Source organism: Mustela lutreola, chromosome 10, assembly GCF_030435805.1.
Source record: "Mustela lutreola isolate mMusLut2 chromosome 10, mMusLut2.pri, whole genome shotgun sequence".
NCBI lineage: Eukaryota > Metazoa > Chordata > Mammalia > Carnivora > Mustelidae > Mustela > Mustela lutreola.
The window spans coordinates 21,166,243-21,189,278 of record NC_081299.1 but is presented as its reverse complement, the minus strand read 5'-3'; the positions used below and the strand labels follow the sequence as shown (position 1 = coordinate 21,189,278).

General features: G+C 42.0%; 1 protein-coding gene across 7 annotated transcripts in view; it reads right to left on the bottom strand.

Moving 5' to 3' along the window:
* Positions 1 to 9,970: 9,970 nt before the first annotated feature.
* GMEB1 (glucocorticoid modulatory element binding protein 1) overlaps positions 9,971 to 23,036 on the bottom strand; it is a 36,592-nt gene continuing 23,526 nt past the window's right edge. For all 7 annotated transcript variants that reach the window (XM_059136096.1, XM_059136103.1, XM_059136097.1 and 4 more), the window contains exons 7-10: positions 21,904 to 22,035; positions 20,435 to 20,572; positions 16,267 to 16,389; positions 9,971 to 13,207 (exon numbers count right to left, since the gene is read on the bottom strand). In XM_059136096.1, coding sequence (XP_058992079.1) covers positions 12,507 to 13,207; positions 16,267 to 16,389; positions 20,435 to 20,572; positions 21,904 to 22,035 — 1,094 coding nt within the window. In that variant the 3' untranslated portion in view covers positions 9,971 to 12,506. The remainder of the gene's footprint in view (positions 13,208 to 16,266; positions 16,390 to 20,434; positions 20,573 to 21,903; positions 22,036 to 23,036) is intronic.

Here is a 23,036-nt window from a genome sequence, read left to right as displayed (position 1 = left end):
ATTGTTATAATTATTTTATTATTGTTGTTAATCTCTTATTGTGTGTATTTTATGAATTAAACTTTATCATGGGTATTTATATATAGAGAAAAAACAATATATAGGGTTCAGTTCTATCTGCAGTTTCAGGCATCCACTGGGAGATCTTGGAACACGTGCCCCATGGGCAAAAGAGGACTACTGTAGCTCCTTTGGGATTACTTTCTGTCCTCCAGAAGTTCTCAGGAGTTAAAACGCAAATATCCTTGGAGCAAGGGTAATCTCTAAATCTGTATTCATTCTCCAGATTGGTTGTAACAGGCCCCTGAAGAGAAACACAAGAACAATAAATTCAATCACCAGGAAAAGGGTGAGGAAATCTGGAGTGTGGTGTGTCATCTTACTGAGATAAACCCCCCTCCCCCCCATGGTTTGAGAAAGGAATACTAGACTGGAAATGGCCTCTCTAGCTTTGTCTCTGCCACTGGGTGGAAAAAGCACTCGAGATCTCTTTTAACAAGTATGTATTGAGGGGTAGGGGCGCCTGGGTGGCTCAGTGGTTTAGGCCGCTGCCTTCGGCTCAGGTCATGATCTCAGGGCCCTCGAATCAAGTCCCGCATTGGGCTCTCTGCTCTGCAGGGAGCCTGCTTCCCTTTCACTCTCTCTGCCTGCCTCTCTGCCTACTTGTGATCTCTGTCAAATAAATGAATAAAATCTTTTAAAAAAATTTTTTTAAGTATGTATTGAGGGCTAGGCGATGTGCTGGAGAGAAAGCCTTAAGAGTTCACTTTACTCCTGAAGCTTATAGACAGTCAGGGAAAACAACAGTAAATAAATAGTTATTCAATTACAGTTGTACAAAGTGCAACGAGGAAACACCTATGGATCTAGCTCAGATGCAGGGGGGGTGGGAGTGGGGGAGGGCAAGGAAGTTTTCCCTGGGTGATAAGCTTCAGCTAAAACCTGAAGGATGACCAGAAATTAACCAGACAGGAAGGGAAGGGAAGTGTGGGAACAATATGTGCAAAGGCCCTATGTGGGAAGGAGCTTGGCACTGATGAGGAATGGAAAGGAGGCCAGCATGACTGGCACATAATGAGAGAGAGGGTGGGAGCAGATGAGACTGGAGAAAGAAGGAAAACAGGGACTTTAGTCGTTAGCTGCTAATGATGATCAGCAAGGAGAGAGTTAACAGAAGTATAGCATTCTCGGGTTTATGTTTCAAGGAGTTCCTTCTGGTTGCAGTGTGGGAAATAGATCTAGGGAGGAGATAGTAGATGAGGAGTTAGAAGAGGATTGTAGGAAGTCCAGGCAAAAGGTCATGCTCTAACATAGTGGCAGTGAATACGGTTAGAAATGGACCAAAAGAGGGGAGCCTGGGTGGCTCAGTGGGTTGAGCTGCTGCCTTCCTGATCTCGGGGCCCTGGGGTCGAGTCCTGTGTCGGGCTCTCTGCTCGGCTGGGGGCCTGCTTCCCTTCTTCTCTCTCTGCCTACTTGTGATCTCTGTCTGTCAAATAAATAAATAATCTTTAAAAAAAAAAAAAAGAGAGAGAGAGAGAGACCAGAGCGATACAAGGGGAGATAAGGAGAGTAAATCATTCCCTCACTCAAAATCTATTTCCAAGACTGTAAAAGAAGGACACAGGACCAAAACAAATTCTAAGGTCCCTTCGGGTTCCATTGTTTTAGATCTCTGGAAGGTAGAAACCAAAGTAGTCCTTCCAGATACATGAAATGAGGAGTGGGGATCAGAGAGAAAAAGAAGTAGCAAAGAGTACAGATTTTTGCATACTCCTCAGAATTATGCTGTAGTCTGGGGTTGGATTGTTGGGCTCTGGTCCTCAAACGTTTCCAGCCTTCAGGAATAGTAGACCTCAAGACCCAAGTCACCCCCCCTTTGTAAGGCAGGAATAGAGAAATGTTTACATCCTTCATATAACTGACAGTGTAAAACCCTATTTTTTTTTTAAAGATTTTATTTATTTATTTGACAGAGAGAGATCACAAGTAGGCAGAGAGGCAGGCAGAGGGAGAGGAGGAGGCAGGCTCCCTGCTGAGCAGAGAGCCCGATGCGGGACTCGATCCCAGGATCCTGAGATCATGACCTGAGCCGAAGGCAGCGGCTTAACCCACTGAGCCACCCAGGTGCCCTGTAAAACCCTATTTTTAAAAATTTCCGCTGGTTCTCTGTAGTCCATACAATGTACAAAGTTTGCCACTCCATAGCCCTGTGAATTTCTCACCATATACTTCTGGCCCAGCCACACTGAACTTGTTTCCCAAATACATGTATTTTTCTGGACCCCAGAACTCTGCACATGCAGTTCTTTCTGCCTCAAATGCCCTTCTCATCTTGCCTACCCAGCTCCTATCTATCTTTGAGATCCTCATCAAATGATGCCTTATTTCTTCGCCCAAGCAGAAAGGTGCTCTGTTCTTTGTTCACTCATAATATTAGCCATATTTCCTTATTTTAACATTTTAGTGCATTAAAACAATTCACATCAATATTTATTTTTCCTTTGGAAGTTTGGGATTCAGTTGATAATCTAATGGGAGTAATGAATTTTGTCCTTGGAAAAAGGTACATGCACCCAAATTTTTGCCAACAATCTCATTGAGCAGACCCTTCCCCAAGCCCATCTATACACCATGGACCCCAGGTCAAGAGAACCAAGCATTGGGCTTACATATTGCTTCTCCAGTAAATCTAGAACTGCTTACTAGGACAAGGAGCATTTTTATTATTGATCTTTATATTCCAAAGCTGAGTAAATATTCATTGAATTTTTTTTTTTTTAAGATTTTATTTGTTTATTTGACAGAGAGAGACAGAGAGGTCACAAGTAGGCAGAGAGGCAGGCAGAGAGAGAGGGAGAAGCAGGCTCCCCACCAAGGAGAGAGCCCGATGTGGGGCTCGATCCCAGGACTCTGAGATCATGACCTGGGCCGAAGGCAGAGGCTTAACCCACTGAGCCACCCAGGCGCCCCTATTCATTGAATTTTTATATCCCCAAGCTAAGTAAATACTCATTGACTTAATTTGTTCTCATTCATTTTCAAAATTCTCCCTGGTCCTGTCAATCCCCATTTTACTAATGAAAATCTGGTGGAGCCAACATATGTGTTAAAAAGTTAAATGTGCAGGGACATCTGGCTGGCTCGGTCAGAAGAGCCTGTGACTCTTGTTCTCCTGGACATGAGTTCAAGCACCACATTTGGTGCAGAGATTACTAAAAATATAAACTTTTTAAAAAATGTACAGAGACTTAATTAGCTTAATTGAATGTTAAAAGAAAGGCACTATGGAAATCCCAGGGTAGGTGGATGATTGGCTTTGTAATGTGCAGGTGTGTTTTATGACGGTCTGAATGGAAGCATGAAAAGAGCAATGTGAGAACAAGGCTAAAGGAAGAAAAAACCTGCAACTGGGCCAGGTGGCCTCCGGACACTAGCAATTCACAGCTGTGCAAATCCAAAGGCAGCTGTTAGAGACCTGGAGGGCAGAGAAGAACAGCACCAAGAAAGGGCCTGCAAAAGGAGCCTTGAAGATTCAACTCAGAGTCAAGAGGTAAGAGTAGAAATTTTCACCAGTCCTCCAGGAAGAAAGAAAGGTAATGATAATGTAATGAGCTTTTCATAAAGCTTAATGTATTCACTGTAAAGGACTGTTCTTTATTCTGAGATTATCTCCTGTCTTTTTGATGTAAAAATGCCCTTTCTTTTCAAATGATGCCAGTAAGAGTTGGCCATTTTTTAAAAAATCCTTATTCAGTAAAATATAATGTCAAGAACCCCATGTTGGTTCCTAAGACTTTTTTTTTTCTTTTATTGATACATGATATCTAAAAGTCCAAGTAGCAGTGTGCTAGGGAATAGCTTAAGGTCTCAATCTAAGACAATCAGAGAGAAAAATGAAGGGCAAACAAGATTTTTGGAGATAATGCCAAAGGGAAATGAAGCCAGGGACCCCCCCGGAGGGGCTGATTCAATTTTAAGTTTCCAAGAAAGAATAAGTAAACCAATGAATGTGGGACTGAACTATTTGTGGCAATGTTTTGTTTATTTGTTTAAAGATTTTATGTATTTATTTGACACAGAGAGAGAGAGAGAGAGGGAACACAAGCCAGGAGAGAGAGAGAAGGTGAAGCAAGTGGAATTCTGATGGGGGGCTCAATCCCAGGACCCCGGGATCATGACTGGAGCCGAAGACAAATGCTTAACAATTGAGCCACCCAGGTGCTCCTATGTGTGACAATGTTTTACAGATAAATCCTTCCCTGGTTCTTGGGTGGGAACTACGGAGAACATAAATAAAGCAAATATATGAGAAGTTGTGTCCAGTTTGCTCAGAAAGTCTACCCAGAGTGTCTCAGTCAATGACAGGGTGAACTCAGCATTTTTGTAGCAAAGTAGTTCTCATAGTTCCTAGAGTAAGAGTATTAGCTTTTTGCTCAGTTAGCAAAGCCTTTGCAGTGCTATCAATGTTCTGCGGAGTAGGGTCCCTGTGTAGCAACTGGCACATGGACTTGGTTCTGCACAGTAGGACCCTAACAAAGAGATGAAGGAGTTCTGGGATGCCTGAGTGGCTCAGTCAGTTAAGCATCTGCCTTTGGCTCAGGTCATGATCCCAGGTTCTTAGGATCAAGTCCCGCATCAGGCTCCATGCTCAGTAGGGAGCCTGCTTCTCCTTCTGCCTGCTGCTCCCCCTGCTTGTGCTTTCTCTCTGACAAAGAAATAAAATCTTCGGGGCACCTGGGTGGCTCAGTGGGTTAAAGCCTCTTGTCTTCAGCTCAAGACATGATCCCAGGGTCTTGGGATCGAGCCCCAGGGAGCCTGCTTCCTCCTCTCTCTGCCTGCCTCTCTGCCTACTTGTGATCTCTGTCTGTCAAATAAATAAGTAAAATGTTTAAAAAAAAAAAAAAAGAAAGAAAATCTTCAAAAAAAAAGAAAAGAAATAAAGGTGCTCTAAGCAAGGACTCTGACACCAGTGTCATTTCAAACAGGGCCATTAACAAAGCAATAAATCAGGGGCACCTCACTGGCTCAGTCAGTAGAGTGTGTAACTCAGTCTTGGGCTTGTGAGTTTGAGTCCCACACCGGGCATAGAGATTACTTTAAAAAAATAAAAAGTGAAAGAAAAAAAGAAAATCAAAGTGATACTTCCTGTGAAGTACAGATTATCTGGATTCTAAAATCCTTCATCCAGTAAATGAACTTTCCCTCCCTCCAGTACTTCCTATCAGGAATCCTAGAGAGATGGGGAACAGGACTTACTGCCCAGCATGATCACAAAATCTTAGCAGCTACCACTGCTCCAGATCTCCACAATCCTATCTAAACTGCAGCCTGATCAAGCTGAAAATTTTAACTTAAGTGGTAATGAAACATGTTATCAAATAAAACACCATTATATGATTCATTGAAGGGCTCCTTTTAGGTATTAAGTTTCCCTAGTAGTTTAAAGACTAGTTTGATGAGTAACAATGACTCAAAAGTATCTGTTGTTTAGGATAGAATATAAATATGTTTCTTTATTGTAGATGAAGTAAATAATGTTATCCACCACTTAGGATAGTTGGGAGGATCAAATGGGTTAACATATGTAAAGTGCTTGGAACAATGCTTGGTACATAGTTCCTCTTCAATGAGTATTGGCTACTTAGTGTTCACATATCAAATACCTATTCAGCTTCTACTACAAGGCAGGCACTGTTCTAGGGCCTGCAGAAACAGCAGTGACATAGAGACAAGAAAGATCCCCTGCCTATGGAGCTTCCATTCTAGTCTGGGGAGGAAAAAAAATCAGATACATAAAATGGAGGAAAATAAAGGAGGGTAAAGAAAACTAGAAAGCACAGGGCAGGGGAAGTTGCCATTTTTCATGGTGTGGGTGGTCAGGGAAGTCCTCTCTGATAACGTAACATGTGACCAGAGACTTGAAGGAAGTGAGGAAATAAGCTTTGCAGTTATCTGCGGGGAAGAGTGTCCTAAGAGATTACTGAATCAAAAAAACAGGCTCCCAAAGAAGAAGGTCTGGGTCTTTCTGTAATGACAGACAGGAACAGGGTCACGTGGTGAAGACACTGTGCTCCACCAGAGACAGGACTGAGTTCCAGACAAGGCTTGCTATGAGGAAATGTGGACCCAGTGTTGTCAGATCTTCTAGGTTTTTTTTGGTTTGGTTTGGTTTTTTTTTTTTTTAAGATTTTATTTATCTGACAGAGATAGAGTGAAAGAGGGATCATAAGCAGGAAGAGTGGGAGGGGGAGAAGCAGGCTTCCTGCTGAGCAGGGAGCCTGATGCAGGGGTTTGATCCCAGGATCCTGGGATCATGACCTGAGCCCAAGGCAGATGCTTAACACCTGAGCCACCCAGGTGCCCTGGTTGTTTTTGTTTTTTAAGAAAAATTTTCTCTTGAACTTTTCATGCGAACTGTCCTAATGTTTGAAAGGCATAAATACATATGTATGTTTATTAAATTCATGGACAAGAATGTTCAGAGGCACTATTTATAATAACTTCAAACTGGAAACCCCTCAAACGCCCATCCTTAGGATGGATCAGCTATGACACAGTTAGTTTCTGCACAGCCGTGAGAAGGACCCAGCTACAACTTCATACAACATCATGGGTGAATCTCACAACATAATATTGAATAAGAAAATGCTAGACGTGCCAGGGTGGCTCAGTCACTTTTAAGGGTCTGACTCTTGATTTTGGCTCAGGTCATGATCTCAGGGTCCTGAGGTTGAGCACCATATCAGGCTCCATGCTAGACCTGGAGCCTGGTTTAGATTTTCTTTCCCTTTTCCTTTTCCCTATGCCCCTCCCCTTCCCCATGTGTGTGCTGGTGCCTGCATTATCTCTTTGAAAGAGAGAAAATAAAAAAGAAAGAAAAGAAAAGAATAGGCCAGTCACAGAGCAGTTCAAAAACAGGTAACACTGAGCTATGGTGTTGGAGAGCATATGGTGGTTATCCTGGTTGGGTAAGGCACTGTATTTTTTTTTTTTTCTTGATCCGGTAGCTGATTTAATGGGTGTGTTCAGTTTAACTTTACCAAATTGTACAGTCATCTGTGCACTTTCCTGTATGCATTTATATTTCATAAAAAGTTAAAACAAAAATGTGGGCCAAAGTCTCCAGAGAATCAGGGCTCTGGGCTTCCAGTTTGCTCTGTAATACAGAGGAAACAGCAGAGTAGTTTTTAAAATATAAACATATACTTCAGAATGCAACTAAACCCTCTCTGTATATGCTTTCTTTAGAAGCTCCTACAGAGTCCATTGAGGAACTTGTCTTTCCTTCTGGGTCACTGCCCAGCTCACATTAACCCTTAGATGTGATACAATACTATTGTTCATTCTTATTCTCAAACTAGAAAAGCAAATTCCTATATACCATATTGCTAGCCATAACTATCAGTAAAAGTACAGAACTGGAAACCATAGATGCAAGAGGAGAACCCAGAGGCAATTTCCAAGTAGGCTGTAGTCTCCTATAGGCTGAGAGGCTCATAAAACCTAACAGAAATTTCAGGTAGTTGTGAAGTGGCAGTAGGAATCATACTGGACCGAAATTATCTATCCAGGAAACAGGAATGTCTTAGCCTGGGCCATGCCCATAGGTAGAGAATCAGTTGGATATGAAAGATAGGCTTTAGGGGCACCTGGTTGGCTTAGTTGGTGGAGCACGTGACTCTTGATCTCAGGGTTGTGGGTTCAAGACCCACGATGGATGTAGATTACTTAAAAATAAAATCTTGGGGCACCTAGGTGACTCAGTTGGTTAAGCAACTGCCTTTGGTTCAGGTCCTGGTCCTGGAGTCTTGGGATCTGGTCCTGCATCAGGCTCCCTGTTCAGTGGGGAGTCTGCTTCTCCCTCTGGCCCTCCCCCCTTTCATGTCCTCTCTCTCATTCTCTCCCTTCCAAATAAATAAATAAAATCTTTAAAAATAAATGACTAAAATCTTTTTTTAAGATTTTATTTGAGAGAGTGAGAGAGAGCGAGTGCACATGCATGAGTTGGGGGGAGGGGCAGAGGGAGAGGGAGGAGGCTCCCTTCTGAGCAGGGAACCCAATGCACGGCTTGATCCCAGGACTCTTGGATCATGACCTGAGGCAAAGGCAGATGCTTAACCTACTGGCCACCCAGGTGCCTTCCCCCCTACTCCCCACCAAAAAGATAAGTTTTAGATAGTCACTGCACAAGAACATCCCAAAGGTGCTTTAATTCAAGTGATTGATGGAGTTGGGGAAACTGTTTTAGGTTTAGACTGCAGACTATGGATGTATGCTGAGGTTTGGGTCTTGAGGGTCCCTTGACAAAAATGATTCTCTCAAGTTACTGACATGGTAGAAAGACAGAATCACTGACATGGCAGAATTTAGGAGGCAAATCAACTTTGGCTCCTAAAACCTAGGGCTAGGGAAGAGGAGTATGGGTAAGGAAGTTAGAGGAAAGTAGAACCTTCTAGAGGAAGTCAAATTATAGATATCAGGACTAAGAAAGTTGTTCCTGGATTGGGAAGGAATCTTGAAAAGCATTCAATTAGGGTTGCCTAAGAGAAATTCCAGGGGCAGAGTCTAAATCTAACAGAACCGATACCTTGTCTAGTGCAACAACCTCAGTTTTTACTGTAATACATTAGACCATGCAGGAATTTCCCCCAAGAGGTATGTTAAGGGTGAGGAAATCTGTGAACTGTACTAGGTAAGTTGTCTGAAAATGCAGGGACTAGCCTAGTTTGTGACATTGTTCTCGGAGAGGACTCTTTGCTCAAGAGCATTGCCCAAAGTGAATCACAACCTCATGCCCATTTTCAGAAATCAATCTTTCGTTTATGCTTTTGACCTCCTAACAGTACTAAAACCTGGACCAGTTATAATTCAGTGAACTAGTAATTACATATTTCATGCTTGATTATACTGTCTTTATAATCAGATGTTACCAATACCAGTATTTCCCACCACACTTACCTTAGTGCCTTTCATGAAATGGGATAAAATGCACCACTAAAAAGAGTGTCAGACCACCTGAACTGAGTATCAATTTCCAAGGTATTTGTATTAACACTGGTGTTCCTTCCCTAATGTAGACAGAGGTAGGAAAGAAACTTCACATGAAGTGGCTTTGAATCTTGATTATTCAAGTACATTGTCCATTTTTTACTTTAGAATAACTGGGAGTTGTTTTGTTTTGGGGGTGAGAGCACGGAAGGAGTCTGGAAATTGAAAGAGGAAAAGAACAAGGCAGGGACATAACCAGTGAGACAGTTGCACAGATGACTCCAAGGCCTTTGTGGAAACCACATGGCAGGAAGGTTGGGGCCATTTACCTTCTACCAGCTAAACTCCAGTTGGGCACTGGATTCCTCTGATGGAAACTCAGAGAAGCTAACACATGACTTGGCTTTTTCCAGTGGGGTACTCTTGGGAGACTGCCCATGCTGCTGACTCTGCCTAGCTCTGCAGGCAGAAGCAGCAAGAGACTAAAGACTTTTTTCCCCTCTTATATAAGCAAGCCCCACTACTTGAAAATGGATTACCAAAAAACCTAGCCAAAATGATCTGTCCTAAACTAGCTTGAGTATACACCTTCTCCCAGAAGTACTCCCGTACCCACCTACCTCCCCATGCCGGGTTAGGTGCCTGATCCTTTGTTCTCTCAGCTCCCACCCTGTAGCTACGTGGCTGCACTAACCCCAACATGATGATGTTTCAGTATCTCATTAGAAAAGGCTTAACTTTTTTGTATTTTTTATGGTCTGCTGAAACCTATGGACCAATTTTCAGAATGTTTTTCAATGCACGAAATAAAATACATAGGGTTACAAAAGAAACCAATTATATTGAAACATAGTTCTTCACTCCAGACAACCTCTGAAGTATGAGGTTGGGTCTTGAGGGTAGGAACTCTGTCTTCATCTCTGTAGGAACTCTGTCTTCATCTCTGTACTGCCAGTGCCTAGCACAAAGCCTGGCACGTAGATGGTACTTATAAATGTTTATTTAATGAATGAACAGAAATATAGATGGCTACTGCCAAGTCAGCCTGAGGAATGATTCATTGCAACTGCTTGTGCACATACCAATGGTTTGCATATTTCTCACACTGAGATTGTTTAGACCGGGGCTCTGAGGAAACCCCCTCTCAACAACCAGGAACACAGCAGCTAGCAATAACGACAGGCTATTGGAAGACCAGGAAAACAACAAAGCTCATGTATTTCCACCAGCCAGAATATTCAGATAGTGAAAGTAAACAGGTTCTGTCTTCAGGAGGAGGAGATCTCTTGACTTTGGAATTGTGATGCTCACACTACTTTAAAACACTACAGACAGCTGAAGGAGGAAAGTAAGGAACCTGAGCTAGTGTGTGGGTGTTCTCCAGGGCTCCTCCTCTGTCCTGAATTGGACCTCCCATCTCTGGGAAAGAGAAAAGTGTCCCTAAAAACCATGATAAGCACATGACATGTGCCTTTCTAGGTTCAAGTAGCAGTTTTAGGCTTAGATAGAAACTCTGGGTTTGTTTATGTACCATCAGAAAACCTAAAGAAGTAATAATAAAAGCCAATTCCTTCACTAAAGGGCCAAAGGTTTGTTCTAAGCTGATTGCTACATCTATTAAACATTTTGAAGAGAAAAGTAAAACCCCATACAATTTTAAAGCTCAAAGCCACAACTATATGGGGTTCAGAAATTTAACCCTTAAGGCTTGTTAAGATTGGCCCTCCCAAGTTAGAGGGGCTTCTCTAGCTATTAAAGCCATCTGAGGGATGGCAAAACAGTTTTCATTTGCTTGACAGTAGGGTTTCCAACATCTGTTGGAAGAAACATGGCTTCAGGTGGGTGCCTTCTCTTAAGAAAAAAAAAAAAAAAAAGGAAACTATAGGTCAAAGTTTTGCTTTTAATTAAAAACCAGAAACCAAAAAAAAAAAAGCTTCCCACTCCTAAGGTGTGTGCTTTCTTTTTTGACCTTGTTTTCCTTTAAATTGTCTGCAGTTTCCCTATATTTGTCCTAGTGCAGTAAACAATGCAATCAAAGAAATAAAAACCAGGATCCACTCTTGCCCCAAACACTGAAGATGGTCAAAGAGCAGGAATCACAGCACGGAAAATGGCCCAGCTCTAAATATACAAACAACATTATAAAAATAATAATAATAACCCCCCAAGATATTATTATTGACATTCCTGGTACATTTCCTATAATATAATGTTGCAGACAATGCTTCTTTCCCAGGGAGTCCAGCTTGCTCAGGAGGAGACATCTACTTGGTGCCTCAGGATATGCCGGGGCTGTTGAGTCTTCCCTGCAAAGCCTAAGGTTTTTTTATGAGCTTAATATCTCACAGAAACATCTGTGGTATAAATGGTATAAATGAATCTAAAAGAGAATGAAGGCAGGCAGGCACCTGTCACTGTTCTCCAATCAGCCAAAAAGCTGAAAAGCGTGGGATCCAGGAGACAGATGCCATTAACAATTGAGGGATGGAGGGTAGAACAAGAGGAAGCACCAAATGAGTGGCTGCTTTTGGTTCCAAAGCCAAAAAAGGGCCCCACCAAAAAGGGCAGCTGGTCTAGATGAGGAACTCCCTGCGCCTGGAGTCATGCAATAAAAATGACGGCCTTGGAGCCCCACCCCCAGGACAGCCACAGTCCAAGAACCAGAGAAATTTACACCACATCGCATATTTGCAAATGAATGGACTGATCCTAATTTAGGAGGGTTAAGTGCTTTGACAAAGTTGGGAAGGGAGGGAAGGTGAGCTTCGATGACAAAGCACAGCTGTGACAACCAGGGATTCCTGTTTCTGCAAAGCCACAGGCCCCTGGGCCCCTGATGCCACTTGGTCCAAGGAGATGTACCCTTCCACTTATTTCTGGCCTCTTCTCAAAATGGCACCGTGGTAATAACCCTTCGAGATATCAAGAGGCATCAGTTGCACTTCTGGAGCTAAGATAACTTCCTTGCCCCATCCTGGCCAAAGCACTTCCCTTTTTAAGCTGCTGCTGGTATGCCACCTTCCCCTCCAAGTACAGTTCAACTTTTCTTTCATTTCAGTTTTGCAGCGGCCTCTGAGGGTCCTTTCCAGGACACAAAAAAAGTATCCTTCCACTTCCATGTGTGGGTGCGCTGCCTTCCAGTGTCAGATCTGCATTCCAGAGTTTGGTCAATGCATCTTTACAAAACTAAAACCACATGCGTACACAGACAGACTAGCCTGGAAAGGGCTTTCTGGACAGGGTTTCTGATTATCCTGATGCCTCCCCTAAAAGAAGTAACTTTCTTGGTGTAAAAGGATTAGGATACTGAGTGACCTACTCTCAACTTCTGGAAGGACAGCTTTGTTTTTGTCCATTTTTCAATAAGGGGGTGGGAGGTACCCAACATTTTCAGTTACAACAAAGAGATTTTGTTTAAAAAAAAGGATCCTATGTGGAAATGAGTGGGACAATGATAAAAATAAACAAATAATTAAAATTCCAAACCAAAACATATCTCCTGGCCCCGAGATCCCCAGTTAATCCTCTAAGACCACAATCTCCACATTGTGGACTTGATGCTGGTGGTCTTCCATCTCAGCCACAACTTTCTCCTCAGTCCTCAGCTCTGTCTCCAAAATGACTGCTTTGCCCTCAGTATCTTCAGCCTCTGGATCTGGGGCTGGGTCAATCTCAATGATGGTCTGCCCATCCTCCGAGGTGCTTTCAACAGCCTGGATTGCTGAGGTGAGGCCGGATTCCATGGCCACCAGCTCCACGGGGCTCACCATGGTGGTCATGTTGCCCAGGGTACTCCCATCCTGCATGGCGGTGGAGCTTAGCAGTGCCAAGCTAGACGAGGGGTGGATGGTCACTGTGTCTGGGGAGCTGCTCTTGGCAGAGGAGACCACTGTGGCATAGCGGAAGAGCTGAGGGCCAGAAGGCAGTGTGTGAACAGTCACAGGACTGGAGCCCTGGCTGAGGGTGGCCACTGGAATATTGCCCATGGAAAATGACTGGCCCACTGGGGTGATGGTGATTGGGGAGATGACTGTGAACTGAGGCTGCTGGACCGGAGGAGAAGGGCTCAGGACTGTGGTGGAAGCTGGCCGCTGGAGCCGGGGCCTTTTTGGAGGCTTAGGAGTGCTCACAGGCATCAGTACCACATTTTGAACCGTCTGGGATTTCAGCCTGTGATCCTGAGCTTGCTTCTTCTGCTCTTCCAGCTGGCGTTCCAACTCTGGAAAGAAAAGACAGACTTTGTGTGGAGAGAAGTATATTCTTGGGAACAGTGAATGGAGTCAGGAAACCTGAGGTCTTGCCCTGGCTTTGCCACTATATAGTTTCATTGTTTTCAAAACAAGAAACAAAACTGGATGATTTTTAAAATCCCTCCAGCAACTACATTTCATTGTGTGACTATAGGCAAGGCAACAATTCAGAATCATTTTCAGGCTGTGATCCTACTACAGCCCAGTCCTAGAAGCTCCTGTGGTATTTTGTCACCTGTCACCAAAATGCAAACCAAAGAAGCCTGCTGTTGATCCTGTGGCTTATAGATGCCCTGCCTGGGTCTCCAGATGATAATAAGGAATATTTGCACAATCCTTCTGGAACTAACATGGACCTACAGAGGAACTACAATGGCTGCTCCAAAAAAGCAGTGATTCCCAAATTGTCCTTCAAGGCAGGATCACCTTGCTGGTGACCTTAGTTTACCAAATGGCCTTCGTCTACCATTAGCACCCAGAAAACTCTACAGAAAATTACAGAGGAAGTCCCTAAGAATTATAAACACTAAAAGAGGTCTTAGAGCATTAACACATTCATTTTTTTTAACTGGGACCCAGAGAGGTAAAGTGACTTACTTAAAGTCTTAGAGTTTGGGCCAAGACAAAAGTCTTCTGAAGGTCAACTTGCTGGCTTTTCCATCACAATATGCCTATCACTATCCCTTTCCCAATGTACAATCCAGCCCTGGTGACCACTAGTGAGTCGGGTTCTAGACCAGAACTTCTTCTACTTCTTAGTACCTGAGAAGCACTCAATAATCAGTTACATCTGGAGAGCACTTTGCTCCTATGGAACACCAAGAGCAAATCAATTCCTTGCTGAGAATCAAAGGAGTAAGCAGGGATCAAGAGCACATTAAAAAAATTTTTTTTTTCACTCAAAATTTTTAAATACTGCCTCATACGTTACAAAATACTGCATTTTTTTTTCCATTTTCAGTAGTAGTCAAAGAAATGTAAACCTCAAGAAGATAAAAATTACATGGGGCACCTGGGTGGCTCAGTCAGTTAAGCATCTGCCTTTGGCTCGGGTGATGATCCCAGGGTTCCAGGATCAAGTCCCATATCAGGCTTCCTGCTCAGCTGGGAATCTGTTTCACCTTTTGCCCCCACCCCCTGCTCATGCTCTCATGCTGTGCACTCTCTCTCTCATAAATAAATAAAATCTTTGAAGAAGTTAACAATTACATCTATAATTTTTTAGAAAGTTAAATCAGAGACTATTATACATCACAACATCCAATGTTGGTACGTTCAAAATGGTGACATTATATTCTTGGAAATTTGGCAACAAGTCATAAATATCCATAAAACAATTTTCAATACCATTTAACTTGAAACTTAGTTCTGGGAAGTAGTTTAAAAGCACATAAAAAGAAAAAGTTATATTCATACAAGTTCACTGCAACAAAATAAGCTACTAAAGAAAAACCTGAAAATTTAAATGTCATCCTTAGAAGAATGTCTAGATAAAGTACTGTGTAGCAACTTGGAAAAATATTAATATGTCACAGTGGAAAAAGCAGAAAATAAAACTTTATGTGTACTATGATTAAACCTATCTTAAAAAAAAATATATGGATAAAGAGCCAAAAGCCCACATTCCTAACAAAAACCATTTTTTTGAATAGTGTGAAGTTTCAAGGTGAAAGCATTGGATTAGGAGTAAGAAAGCCAAGTTCTATTCCAAGCTTCACTGCCAAGTACTGATGTGGCCCCAAGGCAAATATTTATCCTCTTTGTGCCTATACTAGGTCATCTATAAAACAGGGACAATAGCCTCTAACATTCTTAGGAGGATCAAATGAAAAGGATCTCATAATACTCAGTAAACTGAGTTGAAAATATATACTGGTTAAGTTTAAGACAACATATATTGGGGCACCTGGGTGGCTCAGTTGGTTGAGTGTCTGCTTTCAGCTCAGGTCCTGATCCCAGGGTTCTGGGATCCAGCCCCATGTCAGGCTCCTTGCTTGACAGGGAGCCTGCCTCTCCCTCTGCCCCAATCCCCTGCTTTCTCTCTCTCTCTCTCTCTCTCTCTCGGATAAATAAATAAAATCTTAAAAAACAAACAAAAAAAAAACCCATAAATTGTTCTTCTCTTACCAAATAATCTTGCCTCTTGGCTTAAGGACTAACTATAATATATTCTGCATCATTCAAAGGTGATATAGTCCATACCTCTGACTTGTTTTGTATCTCTCACCCACCTTACCCAAAACCTTTTCTTGATTCTCTCTGGGTATAAGTGACAACTCCTTTTGTTCTTCCCCCATACCCATTATATGCCTCAGTTACAAAGCTGACTACTTTTTGCACTTATTTCTATGTCTGCTTTCCCCTGAGTTCCTTAAACACCATGAAGAGTGTGAAGCTGTCTTATTCAACATTGTATTTCCACAACCTAGTTTGGACACAGTGCAAATTTGTTTTTTAAAGATTTTATTTATTTATTTGCCAGTGAGAGAGAAAGAGAACACAAGCAGGGGGAGTAGCAGAGGGAGAGGAAGAAGCCAGCGGGGAGCCTGATGTAGGACTGGATCCCAGGACCCTGGGATCATGACCTGAGCAGAAGGCAGATGCTTAACGACTGAGCCACCCAGGTCATTCCAGAGACAGCATAAATTAAGTACTTGATAAAAAGAGTTAAATTATTCATGTGCTTATAATTTCTGAATACCACAAATAATGGAGAAGGTGATAAATTTATAATTATCAAAAGATGCAATACAGATAATGTAACAAAAACAAAGGCCAATTTGTTTCTTCTGTCACTATTGATATTACTGAATAAATGGAGCAACTGAGCAGACATCTTAATCCTCCAAGATATGAAAGGAGGACCATGATGAGGAAGGAAGGAAGGCAGGCAGGTAGGTAAGTAGAAAGGAAGGAAGGAAAACAGGACGGAAGGAAGGAAGCCAGTCCCAAAAGAAGTCCACAAAGAAATGGCAAGACTCAAGGATATTAGTATAATATCATCTAAGAGGAAACAAGTTATACACACCTGTCAGAGTATAGAGAAACTGCTCTTCTCCCTGCTCTACTTGGTTCCTTCTGTTGTCCAATACCTTCTTCACTGTGTCCATTAGGCCAAATGTATGTGCTACATTGTTGAGAACAGCAGCATCTATTTAAAACAAAGACATGCCTGTCAAGTTAAAAAAGAAGTGTTTCCCCAGCTCTCTGTTTTACTGCTTATAAATATGAAACAACCCAGGAATGATGATACTATTCTAATTGCATTTTAAAAAATTTTGGTAAAGATTTATCACATGTATAATTAACTTTGTTATAACTTACACATCTTTCCATATAAATAAATATAAAAATTTAAAAAATCTCGCATCTGGTTATAAGTTCTGACTTGTGGTTTAGAAAACATGGTCACTCTAGATAGAGCTAAGTTTGAATCTCAGTTTTATGGTTTCCTCCTATCTGTGTGAACTTAGATAAGTCATTTCACTCCTCAGTTTTCTCATCTGAGACAAAAAGGCCTAATAATACCTACCTGGCAAGACAGACATGAAGATTAGAAATATCGTATTTTAGGGGCACCTGATTGGCTCAGTTGGTAAAGTGTCCGACTCTTGATTTCAGCTCAGGTTGTGAGGTCGAGCTCCACATCAGGCTCTGCCCTTGGCATGAAGTCTGATTGTCCCTTTCCCTCTACTGCTCCCCCTGCTTGCTCTTTCTCTCTCAAATAAATCGAGTTTTTTTTTTTTTTTTTTAAGAAACAGCATATTTTAAGTGTCAAACATGGGAACTGGCATGCAATGTTATTCATAGTGTTATCTCTGTTCCTCTTTAAACAAAACTTCTTGAAAGCACTGTCAGTAGTTGTGGTCATTACTTCCTTAACTCAGACCACTTCTCCACCTACAGCTCTCTTCCACAATCATCTCATCCAGTTCCATGCTTTTAAATAACATGTACATGCTGAGAACTCCCACATGCAGATCTCCAGCCCTAACCTCTTTCCCGCATGCCAGATTTCATACTCCATCTAGCTGAGTAACATCTCCATTTGGAGGCTTCATAATCATTTAGCAAGTCAAAACTACTTTTTTTTCTTTCTTTTTTTTTTTTTAAAAGTAAGCTCTACGCCCAACATGGGGCTTGCACTCACAACCCTGAGATAACCAGTCACATGTTCCACCCACTGAGCCAACCAGGTGCCCCAAGTCAAAACTAACTTTGAGGGGTACCTGGTTGTCTCAGTCTCTAGAGTATGTGACTCTTGATCTCAGGGTTCTGAGTTCAAGCCCTACACTGGCTATGGGGTCTATTTAAAAACAATAACAACAACAAGTAGTACTAACTAGTTAGTACCAACTAGTACTAACTAGTACCAACTGTACTAACTATAACTCTCACAGTGATCTTCATCTTAGGAAATGTTGTTACCATTCATGGCTCAGGTCAAAAATGTATGAGTCATCCTGGATTTCTGTCTTTCTCTTTTATCCTACATCCAGTCCCTCAGCAAAACTTGTCAGCTCCACACTCAAAATATATCCCCGGTAAGATCACTTCTTCCCAGGTCTACCACTATCCACTCTAATCCATGCCACCATCATCTCTTGCCTGGAGTAATTCCTTTAGGAATCTCCCAACTGATTCCTTTTTCCTTCTCTCTTTTTTTAAGTAGGCTCCATGCCCAATGTCAGGCTTGAACTCACAACCCTAAGATCAAGAGTTGCACTCTCGGGGTGCCTGGGTGGCTCAGTGGGTTGAGCCTCTGCCTTCGGTTCAGATCGTGATCTCTGGGTCTTGGGATTGAGCCCCGCATCAGGGCTCTCTGCTTGGCGGGGAGCCTGCTCCCACCCCCACCCCCTGCCCCACCTCTCTACCTACTTGTGATCTCTCTCTCTGTCAAATAAACAAATAAAATCTTAAAAAAAAAAAAAAAAAAGAGCTGCACTTTCCACCACTGGAGCTAGCACACACCCCTCCCAACTGATTTCTTGCCCCATACAGTCTATTCTCCACATGCAACTGAAGTGATCTTTTAAAAATATAAAAAATAGGGGTGCCTGGGTGGCTCAATCATTAAGCGTCTTCCTTCAGCTCAGTTCATGATCCAAGGGTCCTGGGATGGAGCACCGCATCAGGCTCCCTGCTCAGCAGGAAACCTGCTTCTCCCTCTCTAAGCCCCCTACTTGTGTTCCCTCTTTCAATGTCTCTCTGTCAAATAAATAAATAAAATATTTAAAATAAATGAAATAAAATAAAAAATATACAACTACATAAAACTATAAAAATGTAAATAAATCCTTTTCACTCCCCTGCTCAAAATAACTATGATGGCTTACCATCACCTTAAAATAAAACCAAAGTTCTAACCAAAGCTTATCTAAAATGTCCTCTCGGGGCACCTGGGTGGCTCAGTTAAGTGTCTGCCTTCGGCTCAGGGCATGGTCCCAGGGTCCTGCGATCGAGCCCCACATCAGGCTCCCAGCTCAGCAGGGAGCCTCCTTCTCCCTCTCCCCACTGCTTGTGCTTTCTCTCTCTCACTCTCTCTCAGGTAAATAAAGTCTTTTTTTTCTTTTAAATTTAAAAATCTTTTTAAAAGATTTTATTTATTTATTTGACAGAGATCATAAGTAGGCAGAGAGAGGGGGAAACAGGCCCCCTGCTGAGCAGAGAGCCTGATGTGGGGCTCCATCCCAGGACCCTGAGACCATGACCTGAGCCGAAGGCAGAGGCTTTAACCCACTAAGCCACCCAGGCGCCCCAATAAATAAAATCTTTTTATTTATTTATTTTTATTTTTATTTTTTTAAAGATTTTATTTATTTATTTGACAGAGAGAAATTACAAGTACACTGAGAGGCAGGCAGAGAGAGAGAGAAGGAAGCAGGCTCCCTGCTGAGCAGAGAGCCCGATGCGGGACTCGATCCCAGGACCCTGAGATCATGACCTGAGCCGAAGGCAGCGGCTTAACCCACTGAGCCACTCAGGCGCCCCCAATAAATAAAATCTTAAAAAAAAAAAAAAAAACTAAACTGTCCTCTCTATTCCTCTCCAACCTTATCACCTATCACTCTCCTATATCCTCGTCCACTGTGGCTGCCTCAGAGCTTCTATAATTCTTTGAACCTATGAAGCCCATTGCAACTTCAAGGCTTTGTTCCTTTTACCTGAAAAGTTCCTTCTCCTAGCTCATCACATGGCTAGCTTCTTCAATTCAGGTCTCTGCTTAAAGCCACCTCCTTAGGGAGGCCTTCCTTGATCACCCTAAAAGACTCATCCCTGCTTTCTAAATTACTTGCCTTTTCCCCTCCAAGAACATGAAAAAAAGATTCTACTGTAAAGTTTAAGTGTATTTATATAATGTATGAATTATAGAGAGGTAGTAAGACACAAGTAACAAATCTAGGAACTCACTGACACACAAGCTTATGAGATATTATAATGACTCTTTAAAAAAAAAAAAGATTTATTTATTTATTTGACAGACAGAGATCAGTAGTAGGCAGAGAGGCAGGCAGAGAGAGAGGAAGAAGCAGGCTCCCCGCTGAGCAGAGAGCCCAATGCGGGGCTTGCTCTCAGGACCCTGAGATAGTGACCTGAGCCGAAGACAGAGGCTTTAACCCACTGAGACACCCAGGCGCCCCATATTATGACTCTTTTTTTAAGTAAACTCTACCCCCAATGTGGAGCTCAAACTCATGACCCCAAGATTAAGAGTAACATGCTCTACGACTAAGCCAGCCAGATGCCTGTCATCACAACCCTTTTGTATCAAATGATTAGAGCATCCTTTTACATTATGCACAGCAGCAAGTACCCTATGGGTATTTGGAAAGAGCTGTAAGTGCACACAATTGTTCTGGAAACCCTAAACTGATATATATGAGACTCATCTAAAACCAGGTAGCTTTCTCCAATTTTCAGACTCTACCTATCTATATGTAATAGAGAGAGAGCCTGCTTTCTGGCACCATTTATAAAGGCAAAAATTACCTGTGAAGAGCATGACCAGAACCGAGTTCAAAAACTTATTATCGAGTATGGACAAGTAACTTAACTTTTATGAGCCTTGATTTCCTAATCTGTAAAATGGGGATAATAATACTGACACCCCAGTGTTTTCATGAAACTAACAGGATCTGCCTACAGTTGTTAGTGTTCAATAAAATGACCACTGTTGTTGGAATTAGTGCACTTACCTGTTACCTGGAAGGGAGCTTGAATGAGTCGCTGCTGAACTCCCCTGAGTAGCTCCTCTATTTCCTTCTGTATATTGCAGACAACCTCTTCCATCAGCCCTACATCAGCTATTCCTTTCCAGAACATCAAAGTGTCCTCTGACACAAGAGGGATAAGACAAGAAGATAAACAAAGATGCTACGTATACTTAGATACATCTCTACAAATTAAACTCAAAATTATTTCAATTTGAAATGATTTCTTGTTGGGCCATTTCTGGGAAAAAATGAAGAAGTTTTTGGAATACTAGCTGCCCCTCTAAGTTGCTAACCAATTATTTGGCCTCTTCAGCAACGTAGGTACTTGGGATAATTGCTCTAATTTGTCATGGCTCGGGCTGTAGGGAGCAGGTTATCTTCCTCCAATAAAGATATAAATAAATATTAAATATTATTTATTTACATAATTTAATTTAAAATTAAATAGTATTTAGTATCTTAAAAGTTAAATAATAAAGACATTAAAGATATACAGGCAAGCCTTGTACAATACAGTGTGAACTGTGAGGGTACACTTATACACAGATTTTTTTCAATAAATACAGTGCAGTGATGTACTGCACTCATCATTTTTGAATTAAAAAAATGTACTCACGTACTCATCATTTTTAAATTAAACAACTCTTTTCTTATGATTTTCTTAACACTTTCTTTATTTACTTTATTGTAAGAATACAGTATGTAATACATATAACATACAAAACATGTTAACATTTTACCAAACTATGTTATTGGTAAGATTTACAGTTAAGGTGGGGGAGGGCAGGGGATTTTCCCCTGCACAGGAGGCTGGTGCCCCAAACTGCCACCTTGTTCAAGGAGCAACTGTATTCCCTCTAGTCCTATACTTACAAAATAAAATAAAACAGCTGAGTCGGTGGGACGATAAGCTCTCTGAGGGCAGAGGTTTTGTCTTTTCACCTATCTTGGCAATGGAGCCAACTAAAAATAGGCAGCAATAAATATTTTTCAAATGAATTAATGAATGGAGGATGATGTGAAACCCCTCTTGGTCCCCTCTAAGTGAATCATCATTAGTCACCATCCTCTACACCACCTGCTACCTAATTTTTCCTTCTAACACCTTGCAGGTTGGTTTATCTAAGAAACGTTCCAAAGTTGGAGGCAGTGTGACAGGATGAAAAGCATTGACTACAGAGTCAAACAGCTGAATTCAGCTCTGACACTGCTGGTTGTATGGCTGGTCTGAGGCAAGCTGCTGAATTTTTTGAATCTCAATTTCTTCCTATGCAAAATGTGATTGTGCATGGCTGTTGTTGCAATGGATTAAAATAAAATGTCTGCAGCTACAATTATTAATGTGCATGAGAAAAACCACTAAGTAATTAAGAGACCCCCTGTGTCCATGATCATAATGGTGAGAAGGGTCCCAAGACCCTGCAAGGTATCTGAGGCTCAAAGAAAAGTACCTGAAATTTCCTCTGAGTCCTTCTTCACACCCTCCTCTGTAGCCATGGTGACAGCAGCAGTGAGAGCGGAATTCCATTCCAGCCCTGCCTCTTCCATGCTCTCTTCTGAGATGGCAATCTGTGTGATGCTACCTAAAAGCAGTCCATTAGAGGTAAATCCAGTGAATTTCATGAAAAAGTCATAGCTATCCTTTATCTCATACAGCCAAAGAGACCCTGTTATTTTAATATTCTGGCTTTCTGCCTGCAGGTCCATATAGTAAAAACTAGAATCTTTGGTAAACCAGGATGAATATTGGATTTTCTAAAGAAAACCTGTCTTTGAAAAGAAAATGCTTTCTTCTTACTCTGAATAGAAAGGGAAAGATAACTTATAATATCACAAAAGAGCAATCTGCTTCCTGAGCGGTTACATTTTTTAAAAAGATGGAAGGTGAGCATGATTGCTGGGCTGTCTGCCCCAGACTTAGCGAGGATGTGGAGGATCTGAAATAATTTAAGAGAAAAGTATGGTGCTTAGCCAAGAACACTAACCATCTAGAATATCAGAAGTTGTTATAGCTTAATTATCAGGCTATGTATGAGAAAGCAAGAGAAATGAGACCAAAAAAATCAGGCAAGAGATCCATGAATAGCAGATTCACAGAGGAAAAGAACTTGTGCTATTAACATCATCTATTAAGATTTTATTTTATTATTATTATTTTTTTTAAGTAATCTCTCCACCCCAACATGGGACCCGAACTCACAACCCCGAGATCAGGATTCACATACTCTTCTCAGACAGCCAGGAACCCCTCATATATTAAGATTTTAAACAGGGGCACCTGGGTGGCTCAGTCGGATAAGCGTCTGCCTTCCACTCAGGTCATGATCCTGGGGTCCAGGGATCAAGTCTCACATCCCGCTCCCTGCTCAGCAGAAAGCCTGCTTCTCCCTCTGCCTGCCACTCCCCCTGCTGTGCTCTCTGTCAAATAAATAAAATCTTAAAAAAAAAAAAAAATTTTAGGTGCACGTGGGTGGCTCAGTGAGTTAAAGCCTTTGCCCTCGGCTCAAGTCATGATCCCAGGGTCCTGGGATCAAGCCGTGCATCTGGCTCTCTGCTCAGCAGGGAGCCTGCTTCCTCCTCTCTG